The 12,217-nt window shown below is 33.8% G+C and overlaps 4 protein-coding genes across 6 annotated transcripts; 2 read left to right on the plus strand and 2 right to left on the minus strand.

Annotated features, from left to right (window-relative positions):
* The first annotated feature begins 3,636 nt into the window (after positions 1-3,636).
* LOC132193521 (uncharacterized) lies at positions 3,637-4,276 on the plus strand. The gene is made up of 3 exons (XM_059614239.1): positions 3,637-3,754; positions 3,826-3,856; positions 3,924-4,276. Exons 1-3 carry the CDS (start codon positions 3,719-3,721, stop codon positions 4,187-4,189), a joined length of 333 nt encoding a protein of 110 aa, XP_059470222.1. The 5' UTR covers positions 3,637-3,718; the 3' UTR covers positions 4,190-4,276.
* A 1,414-nt stretch (positions 4,277-5,690) lies between these two features.
* On the minus strand, positions 5,691-6,500 carry LOC132193500 (C-type lectin domain-containing protein 141-like). Of its 3 annotated transcripts, none has more exons than XM_059614212.1 (3): positions 6,377-6,500; positions 6,256-6,295; positions 5,691-6,121 (listed from the first exon to the last, which is right to left on the minus strand). In XM_059614212.1, exons 1-3 carry the CDS (start codon positions 6,489-6,491, stop codon positions 5,896-5,898), a joined length of 381 nt encoding a protein of 126 aa, XP_059470195.1. In that variant the 5' UTR covers positions 6,492-6,500; the 3' UTR covers positions 5,691-5,895. The 3 variants fall into 3 exon arrangements, with proteins under 3 accessions (XP_059470195.1, XP_059470196.1, XP_059470198.1); XM_059614213.1 differs by having other exon boundaries at positions 5,691-6,188; positions 6,247-6,295; positions 6,377-6,484; XM_059614215.1 differs by having other exon boundaries at positions 5,691-6,188; positions 6,377-6,482.
* Positions 6,501-7,592: 1,092 nt separating this feature from the next.
* LOC132193535 (uncharacterized) lies at positions 7,593-8,211 on the minus strand. Its single transcript, XM_059614264.1, has 3 exons — positions 8,112-8,211; positions 8,030-8,057; positions 7,593-7,966 (listed from the first exon to the last, which is right to left on the minus strand). The coding sequence occupies exons 1-3, from the start codon at positions 8,145-8,147 to the stop codon at positions 7,701-7,703; spliced, it is 330 nt and encodes a 109-aa protein (XP_059470247.1). The 5' UTR covers positions 8,148-8,211; the 3' UTR covers positions 7,593-7,700.
* Positions 8,212-10,822: 2,611 nt separating this feature from the next.
* On the plus strand, positions 10,823-11,421 carry LOC132193557 (uncharacterized). Its single transcript, XM_059614303.1, has 3 exons — positions 10,823-10,916; positions 10,981-11,011; positions 11,079-11,421. Exons 1-3 carry the CDS (start codon positions 10,881-10,883, stop codon positions 11,342-11,344), a joined length of 333 nt encoding a protein of 110 aa, XP_059470286.1. The 5' UTR covers positions 10,823-10,880; the 3' UTR covers positions 11,345-11,421.
* The last annotated feature ends 796 nt before the right edge of the window (positions 11,422-12,217 follow it).

The raw sequence follows: 12,217 nt of genomic DNA on the forward strand, positions 1-12,217 counted from the left end.
TAAATTGATAAAATGAACAAGCAAATGCAGATTAATATATAAATTTCTTAATGCTTCTAATTTCATATTTACCTTTCATTATCTGATTATGATTATCTCTTTTATGGATCAGTCACGAGCGCATCATTTTATTCAATTTTAGATCATAAAAAAATTCTTCAAGAATTATTTTGGAAATGAAGTTTATGCTATATTTATTTCATACAATTTTGGTGCTGAACTTAACATTTAAAAATTAGTATGACATGTGTCTATTATTTTGTGTATTTTTGTGAAGAAATAGCCCAAAAAGTATAATAGTTTTGGAAGTGTTAACCCATTTATAAGGAAACAGACAAAGTGTGATCCCGAATCCTTTTCTGCACGATTTAGAGGCACCTCCGAGAACCGCCGCTGACAAATTGCTCTCGCGGCAAATTCACCGATTTCAATTTCCTGCAGCTTTTCTACGAACACGGTGCATTTCGCGTCTCTTCTGCGGTCGCCTGTCAGTTTTATGTTATTATAAACTCATCCGCGGGGCCGGCCGGCGTCATATCTGAAGCTCACAATAGAATGCAGAAATGCTGCCGCGCGCAGCCGAAAAAGAATAAGTAGTTGCTCCATGAAATGATGCTCGCCGGGTCTGAAAGTATCAATTATAGAGCGATTAGGGTCCCCATCTAGCATACCTGGTGGTGGTGCCATCAGAAAAGCAGGCGCTGGATATTACAGGCTGTGCCTTTTTATAGCGTTTCGCCTCGAGGGGCGCTTTTCCCTCGTGGCTGTGCCACAAATGTCCTTCATTATTGTCAGCGCAGAGCATCTTATATGTGCTATGGCTGCACTCCCGAAAGAAAAAGGAGACCAATAGGCAGTCGTCAGATCGAATCTGAACAATATAATTATTGGCCGACGTCTATAAGACAGACGTGATTAAACCGCAATATCTATCATTTCGATCTGTTTTGGAACCGCCGCCGCCGCCGCGCGTATATATTGTATTATTTTCTCCCTTTTTTCGACGAGTTTTTTGCTTTGCTATAATTACGGGGATAATGAGATGTGATTGCAGAGCATACGATTCGTGTGGCAAAAGGAAACCAAAAACTAATACAATAATAATTCTTTTACTGGTTTTGGGAAGAAAGAAATGAGAAGTCAGGAGAAGTATAAAGTATAATATGTGTTTTGAAAAAAGTGATATAAAACTGATAAGGTTCGCTGCACTTTTCGTGAGCCCAACCAGATTTTTAAACAAAAACCAACAAAATTCCTCAATAAAAAGTCCCTTCCACTTATTATGTTAAATAACAAAATCAAATATTTTTTATTTATCTTTTTAATTCCGTTTGATAAGCAGATCAAACTTTTTTAAATCGCAATTATTTTATAAACAGCCAATGTTATAGAAACAAAAAGTTGTTTTAAGTTTTGATTGGGGACCCTGGTGTACATTTATATTAATGATATTATTTTATTTTAAGAAGAGAGTTTTAGATTCTGTTACAGAAGGCATGCATCATTAAATAATGTTGCCTTTCGGCTTGAAAACATTATTGGAAAATTGAAGCATCATTTATTTACTGGCATTTCTCATTTTTTATGTAGAGTATGATTGAAGCCAGAAAAATAAAAAGGGGGCAAATAAGGAAAATAAGTTTATAGGTTATTTTTAGTTTTGCAGGTTTGATGAATTTCAGAGGTTTTGATTTATTTTAATGTTAGTGTAATTCTTTTCATGAATTGAATTTTTATCATTTCCATAATTGAATGGCTTAAGAAATGTTGACTGCAATGAGCTTAATAAAATAATAATTAATTAAATTTTAAACAATATTAATTTTCCCGCATTGAAAGTAAAGTTAATTCTCAAACTGCTATATTACAAATGTTTAATTTAATTTATAAACCGTTAACCAAGACTCGCATTAATTTACATATTTGAGTTTAGATAAAGGGAATTTAAAATAAAATGCAAATTGAAACACGACTTTAAATTAAAAAGATAGTGTATCGCATCTATCCTCTATATATACGCGACCCACGTGTGGGAACTGGCAAGTGTAGGATATTATGGATTCTCTCTCTCTACTAAATAAAAATAGACTGAATCCATTAATTTTTATTGTTGTGCTCGCAGTATGGAGTGCTTGCAAGCGCGCTCTGTGCAAGCGGCCACTCACCATTAATCCACATTAGCCATAGCACACAATAAATTATGCGAGAAAAATTTCCGAGAGATAAAATTTACAAAGAGCGAGATGCAAAATTGCTTTATTTAATTTAATGCACACGATTGAATACAATAGATCAGCGATAGAACGGGCAGATAAGGTATATACATATTGTGCGCGGCAGCAAAAGTATGTTAAATTATATAAATACGTATACATGCATGTTATTTATCTACATGCATATCCTGCTGCAACTCGGCGAGTGAGAGAGCGTCTCTCTCGCGCGCGCGGTGCAGAATTAAATGTACTTTATGCTAAAGTGACTCTCGCCGCGGTCTCTTCCTCTCTAAAAGCTTATGTGCCATTTGTGCATATGAAAAGGAGTCGACGAGCTTGCAGTGCATCCCACGCGAAATTTCTGCCGCGCATTGTATGCAAGAGGCCTCGCAGAATGAGCGCAGGACAAGCCATTTTCCGAGTAGAATTATTTGTCATTGTCGCATGAATAAGTAATTTACGTTCGGCCGACTGCTCTTCCCTTTTTTCACGGCAAAAAAATCACGCAACGGCGTTTTTTTTTCGCATTTGTGAAGAGGATAATTCGATTTCAAGATAAAGGATATCTATTTTATTATTTTTTTTATTCTAATAAACACAAAATATATTATGAACAAGAAAAATTCCAAATTTAATTATTGTTTCCTTGCTCATGTTCTTTTTTTTAAATTTGCATTGAAATTTTAGGTGCAGGTAAAATGTTGAATAGATTAGTAAGGAAAACTAGGAAAACTGATCTAAGTCTTCATTAAAAACTTAAATTGACCAGTATCACTTAAATAATCGATATTTTTAAGTTGTTTTTAAACTTTATAATTTATCCCAATATCATAAAAATAAAAAATCATAAAGATAGGTCTGGAAAGGTCTATAAAATACCAAAAATTATTTGAGCTCTATCTTGCCAGGAATTATTTAAAATTTTAAAAAGAAGAGAACAAATTAAAATTATTTAAGATATTTGCTTAATTTAAGGAGGTTTTTTAGATAAAGGTCAAATCGGGCAATTCTTTGATAAATTTTTCTGGAGTCAAAACTGATAGTGAAATTTTGGTTTAAATTCGTTAAATTCATCTAGCATTTTTTTAGCAAAACCCCGCTTTTAAATTAATAAAATTTTAACAAAAATTAAAATAATAATTTCGTTCAATAAAAATTTGTAGTTAGATAAAGTATAATGTGCAAAAAATTTCAACATAGTTTTCATAGTTTTATTCATTTACCATCTCTCATGCAGGAAAACTGAAATATTTGTAAGTAGATTGATACAAATCATTTTAACTTTGACAGCTACGTGCGCACAGATTTATGAATTTGCAACATCTAACAAACCAGAAGGAATATTCCAGGCTCGACTTCCATCACTGACACACATGCAAGAGTGTCCTTGGGTGACAAACATCCTCTATTGCAACTTTCATTTGTTAAAAAATTCCATACTTGTGGTATAAAAGGACCGTGTGGTCAGTTAGTTAATTCAGTAACAGACCAGCCACACTTGCAAGATGATGAAATTGTTGGTGCTCATTTTTGCTGTCCAGGTAAAATCCATCTTCTGATGAACAACTTCAATTTATTATTACTGATACATATATTTTATGATACTATATAGCTGGTGGTTTCTGCACCTGTAACTAAGCCAAGTAATTATTATACTTTTTAATTTCAATGTTCGGGAAACTTTAATATATGTAAATCGTAAATTTATAGCCCCCTTAGATTCTGAGTTAAATCATACCGAGAACCATACTGAAAACCATACCGAGAACCATACTGAAAACCATACCGAGAATCATTCCGAAAATCATTCTACTGCCACTGCCGGCTCCACTACTGTGAGTGTGTCCACATTGAAGGCCGGTACGAAGGCCTCCAAAACAACTGTAGCAAAGGTCGCGACGACCAAAGCCCCAAAAGCAACCAGCCCACCGAAGACAACCAAAGCCGCAAAGACAACCAAAGGTAAAAGTGGATAGATGAGTGGAGGAATCCCAATATGTGAATTCTACGTTTTTGATTGTTTGTCGTCCACAAATGTTTGAATAAAAAAAAATAATAATTGGAACAAATGAATCATTATTTCATCCCACATGCTCTTGTAATGTACAATTTACGCAAAATTTAAAAAAAAAAATTGACAAATCAAATGAACAGATTCAATTTAAAAAGAATTATATTATACAAAAATTTGTAGTTAGATATTTCTAGCTCGTTAAAATTAAAGTATTTTACGTCATTTTTAATTGTTGCTAATTTGACTTATTACGAAAGGGCAAAAGTGCACGATTTTAATGTTGAGGATCATCTTGGCTGATAGTCTTGAGATTAATTTTAAATTTTGCAAAATTATCAAAATAATTTTTTCCTTTCTTTTCTCGACGTTTCATAGTTGGCATTGAGGAGAGTCGAGAGTGCGTGCAATGAGGTATTCTGTTCCCTGTCGCATCTTATTACCCGAGACACATGCTGCTGTTTGTACATGCATTAAAGAAAATTTATTTATTCAGCTTTGCATGCTAAGTGTCATAATTCTAATTGTCAGCCGACGCGTCTCTTCTCCATTTAAGGGTGGCTCTAGATATATATTCACTGCTTGCCGCCCGAAGCAGGGCCGAGGATTATAGAATGACGGATTTTCCTATTTATAAGAGATTGAATTGAAAGGATTATTTGACATGGAATCGATCACGCATAAAAACCACTTTCCCTCTCAGTCACAACAGAATTAATAATACACAAAAAATAAATTTTCATACAAGATTTTACTTTTCAAGCAGGCGCGACTTGCCGAGGAGCTTCATCAGTTTCGATTTTCAACAAAAATCTGCATGCAAATTGCTTTTAAAATAGATTGAGACAATTCCAAAGACGGCAATTAATTTGCATATAGATTCAATATGGCGAGTGTGGAACGAATGATTAAAAAAAAGAGAAGCACAAATATCCAGAGTGGAATTTTTACATATTAAAAACATTTTTATTCAAATCACGCTGAGCTACGCAACCCTTTCTTGGTGTGTCTGAAAATGCATGCGCGATATTTATTATAAGAAAAAAATTATGAAAACCGTTGAGAACATAAACTCTTGGCCGCTCTTGGCAGCAAAACTTCTTGAATTGAATTAAAGATGAATCTTAAGAAATTTGAGAGTTGCCAGAAATACGGTGGTACATTTTGCCTTAAAAATTTTATAAAAATTGTCAAAAGAACCTGAATAAATTTGATGAACAGGGTTTATCCTCGCGTAGAAAATTCTAAAATTAAAGGAAGATATAATTACTAATTATTTTTTTAATGTCTTTTTAAAATTAATCTATCCATTTTGTAATATTAAAAAAAATTGTATAAAAAATCAAGTATGCCAATTTTTAAATGATTAGATCCTCAGCAAATATGATGATCATCACGAAAAATGGTATTATGCTAAATCATGAAGGATTTAATAATTTGTTTACATAAAGTACACTACTAATAAATGCGTATTTAGGATCAAATTTTTATTCACAATATTCAAAAAGAAAAAATAACCTCTTCCAACCAAGATACAAGAGTTCAAAGGTCCGCCCAATAATAAAATATTTAGATCAAAATTATTCAAATCCCATTCTTGTATATTAACATCAAATTATTAGTGTCCAAATTAATATAAAAAGTGTAGACTTTTGTGCTTTGTCACATTTTTTAGCCAATTTTTGAAGCCTTGGTTGTCTTAGGGCTTTTGGTAGTAGTTGTCTTCGAGGTTTTGGTGGTGTTTGGGGCTTTGGTTGTTTTAACGCTTGCTCCTACTTTCTGAGCAGTTTTCAACGTAGACACACTCACAGAACTGGGGGTCGTACTGGTGGTGGTACTGGTGGTGGTATCATCATCATCATCGTCGTGTCTTCCGAAGACATCGGTGTGATTAGCCCTGTCAGTATGGTTAGCCCTTTCAGTGTGATTAAAGCCATTGTGGTCATTGTCATTATCAGTATGTCCTATTGGCTATTATTTTTAATTCTTCTGAGCATATATAAATAATTTAACAATCATCACCCCCATTACCCGATCTTCCCTGGTCTCTGGCTTGCGCATAAACACACAGCTGTGAATATTACAGTTTTTTTTTTTTTTTTTTTATCAACGGTGCAAATGGATTTATTTGTCAAAAGATTAATAAATTTACCTGGACAGCAAAGATGAGCACCACGAGTTTCATCATTTTGAGCTGGTTTATTGCTGAATGAATTTTCTAAATGGCCTCTCGAGCTTTTTATGCTGAACGGTGGCGTCAGGAACATTTTGCGCAATTTAGGCTTGCAAACTAAGGATCGGTAACTAGAACGGAAGCCGATCGCCATGGAATATTTCATTTCCTGGGGTCCATATTTCCGTTTCTCATTCATCATTTAAATTTCGCAACTCGATATTATCTCTCCCAGCCTCTGAGCGCATCAACACGTCAATGGTGTTTGGTTGCAATGAAACCCAAAAAATTATGGTTTGACAAAATCTTTTCATTAGGATTATGCGCTGACGCTCAAAGCTCAATGAGTAAAATTAAATAAAAATATCATTTCATGTAATCATACATACGTTTATGGATTTTTTTCATTTTCTGTTGAAGAATTTGATATAAAGTACTTTATAATATAATATTCTAGGATATTAAGATTTGTATAGTTATGAAATGCCAATTTTCTATCGCAGCATGTTCTAAAAAGTCAAAATGCAATAATCAAGCAATATATCATTGGCAAAAAAAATTGTTTGTAAATATATAAATTTTGTTTTTTGTTTTAAATTTTAACAATCCGTAAATAAATTCAAACTTTATGATTTAATTTTCATAATAAATTCAATCAAACCCGATACAAACTTAAGCCACAGCCAAGTTACGCTATTTGAATGTAGGGTTGAGTTGCCATGGTCCAGGTCAGGCTTTTAGATCTCCATCTAAATTTTTGTTGCTATTTTTTTCGAAATTTTCTAGATTTTAAAGATTTTGCAGTTTGAATGCCTAATCTTTCTGAAATCGTTCGTGAATTTTATTTCTTTTTTCCCTTTATAATCTGATGGTCATTATTGATTTAATAAATTTAAAGTTTCTTGTTCCAATAGAAAATTGAAAAATATCAGAAGTATTCTCTTTTTTTTAAATTGCAAATTTTTAAATCAGTATGAGGAAATTGAATGCACTTTAAACTGTCTAGTATTATTTCGAAGTACAAAGTAATGTTTACATCAATATTTTTAAATCGTTTGTTTCACATATTTAACTTCATTTTATCACAAGAAAAAAAAGTTTGATTGCTTATTACTTTTTTATTTTATCATGTTTGTTTAATCCAATTTTGGCGACACAAAAACGCTTCTGGTCGCGGTCGTTGTAATAGCAGAAATAAAGTAAGTAGTTTTTATTGCATATTTTGATTTATTTTTTTATTAAAGGATTTTCCAGCCCAATAATGGAAAACGTAGAATTCACTAAGTGGGATTCCTCCACACGTTTATCCACTTTTACCTTTGGTCGTCTTTGCGGCTTTGGTTGTCTTCGGTGGTTTGGTCGTAGTAATTTTTGTTACAGTTGTCTTAGCGGCCTTTGTAGAACCGGCCTTCAACGTAGACACACTCACAGTACTGGAGCGGGCACTGACGGTAGATCTACTTGCATCAGTATGATTCTCGGTGTGATTCTCGGTATGATTCTCGGTGTGACCAGTTATATCAGTATGATTTGCCACTTCAGTATGATTTTCGTTAGCACTAAAGGGGGCTGTGCATTTACCATTTATATATTTAATTTTTCTGAACATTTAAATAATAAATTAATAATTACTCGGAACAAAAGCTGAAGAAACCACCAGCTGCATTGGAGTAAAAATTGAGAATTTACGTCAGAAAAAAATGAATAATTATACCTGGACAGCAAAAATGAGCATCAACAGTTTCATCATCTTGCGAGTGTGGCTGGTCTGTTACTGAATTAACTAAATGATCACACGGTCTTTTTATACCAGAACGAACGTTTTGTGCAATTGAAGTTTTCAATAGAGGATGCAGTTCACCCAAGGACACTTTCGGATGTGTGTCAATGACGGAAGTAGAGTCTAGAATATTTCCTCTCAAGGTTTGTTACAATTTTCGCAACATCATACCTCTGTGCGCAGAGCTGTCAAAGTTACACTGATTTGAATCATAATTTATATAGAATTTTTCAGTTTTCCTGCATGAGAGACCGTTGATAAATTTTGAAAGTTTTTACTGTAAATGGCATCAATGAAACATTTTATTATTTTGAATAATGTATGTACCATTTCGAAATTGCAAGTAAAAAAAAACTAAAAAGAGAATCCTAATGGTTCTGAAAATTTTAAACTACTTCTTAATTTTGAAGTGGGTTGAAGGATTTCCAAAATTTAAAAATTATTTTTGTCAGAACGTTGCTGGAAAATTTTCAAAGCATCAGTTCAGTTGTGATTTTAAATTAAACAGTTTCAGTCAGTTTAATAGGTTTGAGCAGTTTTTTTTTCAAACAGTTCAAAAATCTAAATTAATGTGCAAATTTAGGTTTTAAAACTCATATTTTATTTTACATCAATGATATAATGCAATTCCTGCATTAAATAACAAAATTGGGACTTAACATAAAAATAATTTTGAAAATTCATTATTTTAACTAGTATGTTCAACCAAGACTTAATTTGATTTCCATTTTAATCATTATTATCTAAATAAATGTCCATTTTTTAATTTACCCACCAAAATGTTAATATTATCATAGATTAATTGCATCAATGAAAAAGAAACACAATAACTAATTGAGACCTTTTGATTTGTAATCTTGATAGAAATATTATATAAAGTATAAGATCAAATTTTATTTTGATTGAAGTGGATTGAAGGAAATATAGTTTGCAATAATAATTATAACATTTGTATTTCTTTTCACAACAACCAAAAAGTAGTATATTTTTTTCTCTCATATAAAAATTTAAAACTGAAGCGTGGGGTTTGCCTTGGGCGGACTGAATTGCACATATCACATTAATATCAGAGCATATTTATTCCCAACTCTTTCGTCTCATTTGCGCCTTTTGTGTCGATTCGCGTCGTCTCGTCCGCGCACATACGAGAGATGCAGCAGCCGCGCGGCAGTTTGAGTTATGGCCGTTTTGCACGATGCATTAAAAGATTATTCACTGCCGCGCGCGAACTTGTGTGAATTGAATCCTGAAATAAGAAAAACGCATACGCAGAGTGTGTGTGTCTTTTTATAAATAAATGTATACAACGTGCTGCGCGCGTTATTCGTATATTCTTCATTTTCCTCTTATTTGTGTGCCGCCGGAGTGTCAGCGGCGCAATAATTCTCCACGCCGGCGACTGCATGCTTTATGGTCTGCGAAATCCGCTGCGGATAATGCATCATCTCGCACGCATGCATTTAATTTTGACATTGTGCTCCCTGTCGCGATATTACTTCATCCCTGCGTGGCGCATTTGCTGTTGTACATACGTCGACCGCGACCAGCAGCTCTTGTAAAAAAAAATATGCACAAAAATCGTTAAAAAAAATGAGCAATGGAAATGACTAAAATATAAAAAGGAGGTTACCTAAAAAAGTTATGAAAAGCTGCACTTGACAAAACTACCTTTGCCTTTAGGCTAACGTATCCCGCCATTCAAATTGCATCCTGAGGTGGCCTGTTGGGTTATGTATAGCTATAGGCCAGGTTAGGCTTTTGAATCATGATACCCTTCAAAAATTTTGGAACATTAAAAGTTAATTATTATTTTCATCTTTTATGTTACTCTTTGAATTAATTGCAAAAATATCTAATCGATTGATTTTTAAATTTTGATTGCAACAAATGCTCATGGGAACAAAACTTTAAGTTATTAAATGAAACCTATTAAATAATTTATCAACACTTGAAGGCTATCATCGCAGGCAGAGGCTAGTTAAGCATAGTATCTGCATATTGCAACGTGTATACCAATAAGCTTTTATCTTATATTAACTCATTTTTCACAATTCATATATATACTCCTCTCAATCAGATGGAAATTTAACGATTGTTTTCATTTGTAAGCAACCCCTTGCAAAATATTTTTTGAGAGCTAAATCAAATACAAAATTTATCAAGTTTCTCAATTATCATAATTTTATATTCGATTAGTCGAAACGGAAAATTTATTTATTTGCCCTGCGGTCAAAAAGAATAACTTTTCATCTTTGAACAATACTTGAACCATATTTATTCAAAGGACTCGGTCTGAAGAACTGTTCAGAAAAACAGAGTCTGGTAAATTTCTCTTTCCAATTTCGAAATTTATCATAAAAAAATTATAAAATGTTCTAGAAACCATTACTGTACAAAATTTCAAAACAATTTTATTTATTAATCATCTGCATCAGGAAAACTGAAATATTTGTATGTAGATTGATACAAATCATTTTAACTTTGACAGCTACGTGCGCAGAGATTTATGAATTTGCGACATCTAACAAACCAGAAGGAATATTCCAGGCTTGACTTCCATCACTGACACACATGCAAGAGTGTCCTTGGGTGACAAACATCCTCTATTGCAACTTTCATTTGTTAAAAAATCCCATACTTGTGGTATAAAAAGACCGTGTGGTCAGTTAGTTAATTCAGTAACAGACCAGCCACACTTGCAAGATGATGAAATTGTTGGTGCTCATTTTTGCTATCCAGGTAAAATCCATCTTCTGCTTCAATTATTATTATACTGATAAATATATTTAATGATGCTATATAGCTGGTGGTTTCTGCACCTGTAACTAAGCCAAGTAATTATTATACTTTTTAATTTCAATGTTCGGGAAACTTTAATATATGTAAATCGTAAATTTATAGCCCCCTTAGATTCTGAGTTAAATCATACCGAGAACCATACTGAAAACCATACCGAGAACCATACTGAAAACCATACCGAGAATCATTCCGAAAATCATTCTACTGCCACTGCCGGCTCCACTACTGTGAGTGTGTCCACATTGAAGGCCGGTACGAAGGCCTCCAAAACAACTGTAGCAAAGGTCGCGACGACCAAAGCCCCAAAAGCAACCAGCCCACCGAAGACAACCAAAGCCGCAAAGACAACCAAAGGTAAAAGTGGATAGATGTGTGGAGGAATCCCAATATGTGAATTCTACGTTTTTGATTATTTGTCGTCCACAAATGTTTGAATAAAAAAAAATAATAATTGGAACAAATGAATTATTATTTCATCCCACATGCTCTTGTAATGTACAATTTACGCAAAATTTAAAAAAAAAATTGACAAATCAAATGAACAGATTCGATTTAAAAAGAATTATATTAAACAAAAAGTAAAACATAAAAAATTATGAAATGCAACACTTTCATTTTGAAAAATTGTTGAAGTTTGCAATAAAATTCCTCGTGTAATCAATTAGCAACATTTTCTTAAAAATATTTTTAATTTACCCTCATTTTCTGGTTTACAAAAAGCACACATTTCACACAAGGAGCTTAAAATTGACCCAAAATTTCTGGGAAAATTTTTTCTCCCACGCCAAGAACAATCGAAAAAGCTGCATATCCGTTGCACTTGTTCACAGCTTTTCGTCTGGGGTGCAATAAAGTTTCCACCTTGTAATCCCTGCTCGCCCCCGGATTTTTTGCCCCTTATTAGGCGGCCCTCTTTTTTTGTCATGCAATGAGATCGGAAAATGGCAAAGGAGCCGGCGGTGGGCTTGAAAGAGATTCGGGGTGTCTCGGGACTCGCTGGAGCCAGAGGGATGCTTCTTTTCTCTTGCCGGCCGCGCATCTTCTCTTGGCGGCGGCGGCGGCGGAACGCATTTAGTTATTTTTCTTCTACCTGTGCTCGCCCAGAAGAAAAAGAGATACAACAATGGGGACCTCCCGCCGACCGAGAGCAGGCTGTCTTTTGAGTGAGCTTTGTGCAGAAAAGATATATCTCATCATCAACACTGCACTCTGAAAAGCGACCTTCGGGCCACTGCACTGTT

Source organism: Neocloeon triangulifer, unplaced genomic scaffold, assembly GCF_031216515.1.
Source record: "Neocloeon triangulifer isolate White Clay Creek 2 clone unplaced genomic scaffold, ASM3121651v1 ptg000004l, whole genome shotgun sequence".
Classification (NCBI taxonomy): Eukaryota; Metazoa; Arthropoda; class Insecta; order Ephemeroptera; family Baetidae; genus Neocloeon; species Neocloeon triangulifer.

Excerpts from the sequence above, each read along its gene's own strand:
- LOC132193521 (XM_059614239.1), top strand. The coding sequence starts at position 3,719 with ATGATGAAATTGTTGGTGCTCATTTTTGCTGTCCAG. Across the intron at positions 3,755-3,825 it reads TGCTCATTTTTGCTGTCCAG|CTGGTGGTTTCTGCACCTGT; the intron begins GTAAAATCCATC and ends GATACTATATAG. Across the intron at positions 3,857-3,923 it reads TGCACCTGTAACTAAGCCAA|CCCCCTTAGATTCTGAGTTA; the intron begins GTAATTATTATA and ends GTAAATTTATAG.
- LOC132193500 (XM_059614212.1), bottom strand. The coding sequence starts at position 6,491 with ATGTTCCTGACGCCACCGTTCAGCATAAAAAGCTCGAGAGGCCATTTA. Across the intron at positions 6,296-6,376 it reads TGCTCATCTTTGCTGTCCAG|CTGTGTGTTTATGCGCAAGC; the intron begins GTAAATTTATTA and ends TAATATTCACAG. Across the intron at positions 6,122-6,255 it reads CAGAGACCAGGGAAGATCGG|GGCTAATCACACCGATGTCT; the intron begins GTAATGGGGGTG and ends CCATACTGACAG.
- LOC132193535 (XM_059614264.1), bottom strand. The coding sequence starts at position 8,147 with ATGATGAAACTGTTGATGCTCATTTTTGCTGTCCAG. Across the intron at positions 8,058-8,111 it reads TGCTCATTTTTGCTGTCCAG|CTGGTGGTTTCTTCAGCTTT; the intron begins GTATAATTATTC and ends ACTCCAATGCAG. Across the intron at positions 7,967-8,029 it reads TTCTTCAGCTTTTGTTCCGA|CCCCCTTTAGTGCTAACGAA; the intron begins GTAATTATTAAT and ends GTAAATGCACAG.
- LOC132193557 (XM_059614303.1), top strand. The coding sequence starts at position 10,881 with ATGATGAAATTGTTGGTGCTCATTTTTGCTATCCAG. Across the intron at positions 10,917-10,980 it reads TGCTCATTTTTGCTATCCAG|CTGGTGGTTTCTGCACCTGT; the intron begins GTAAAATCCATC and ends GATGCTATATAG. Across the intron at positions 11,012-11,078 it reads TGCACCTGTAACTAAGCCAA|CCCCCTTAGATTCTGAGTTA; the intron begins GTAATTATTATA and ends GTAAATTTATAG.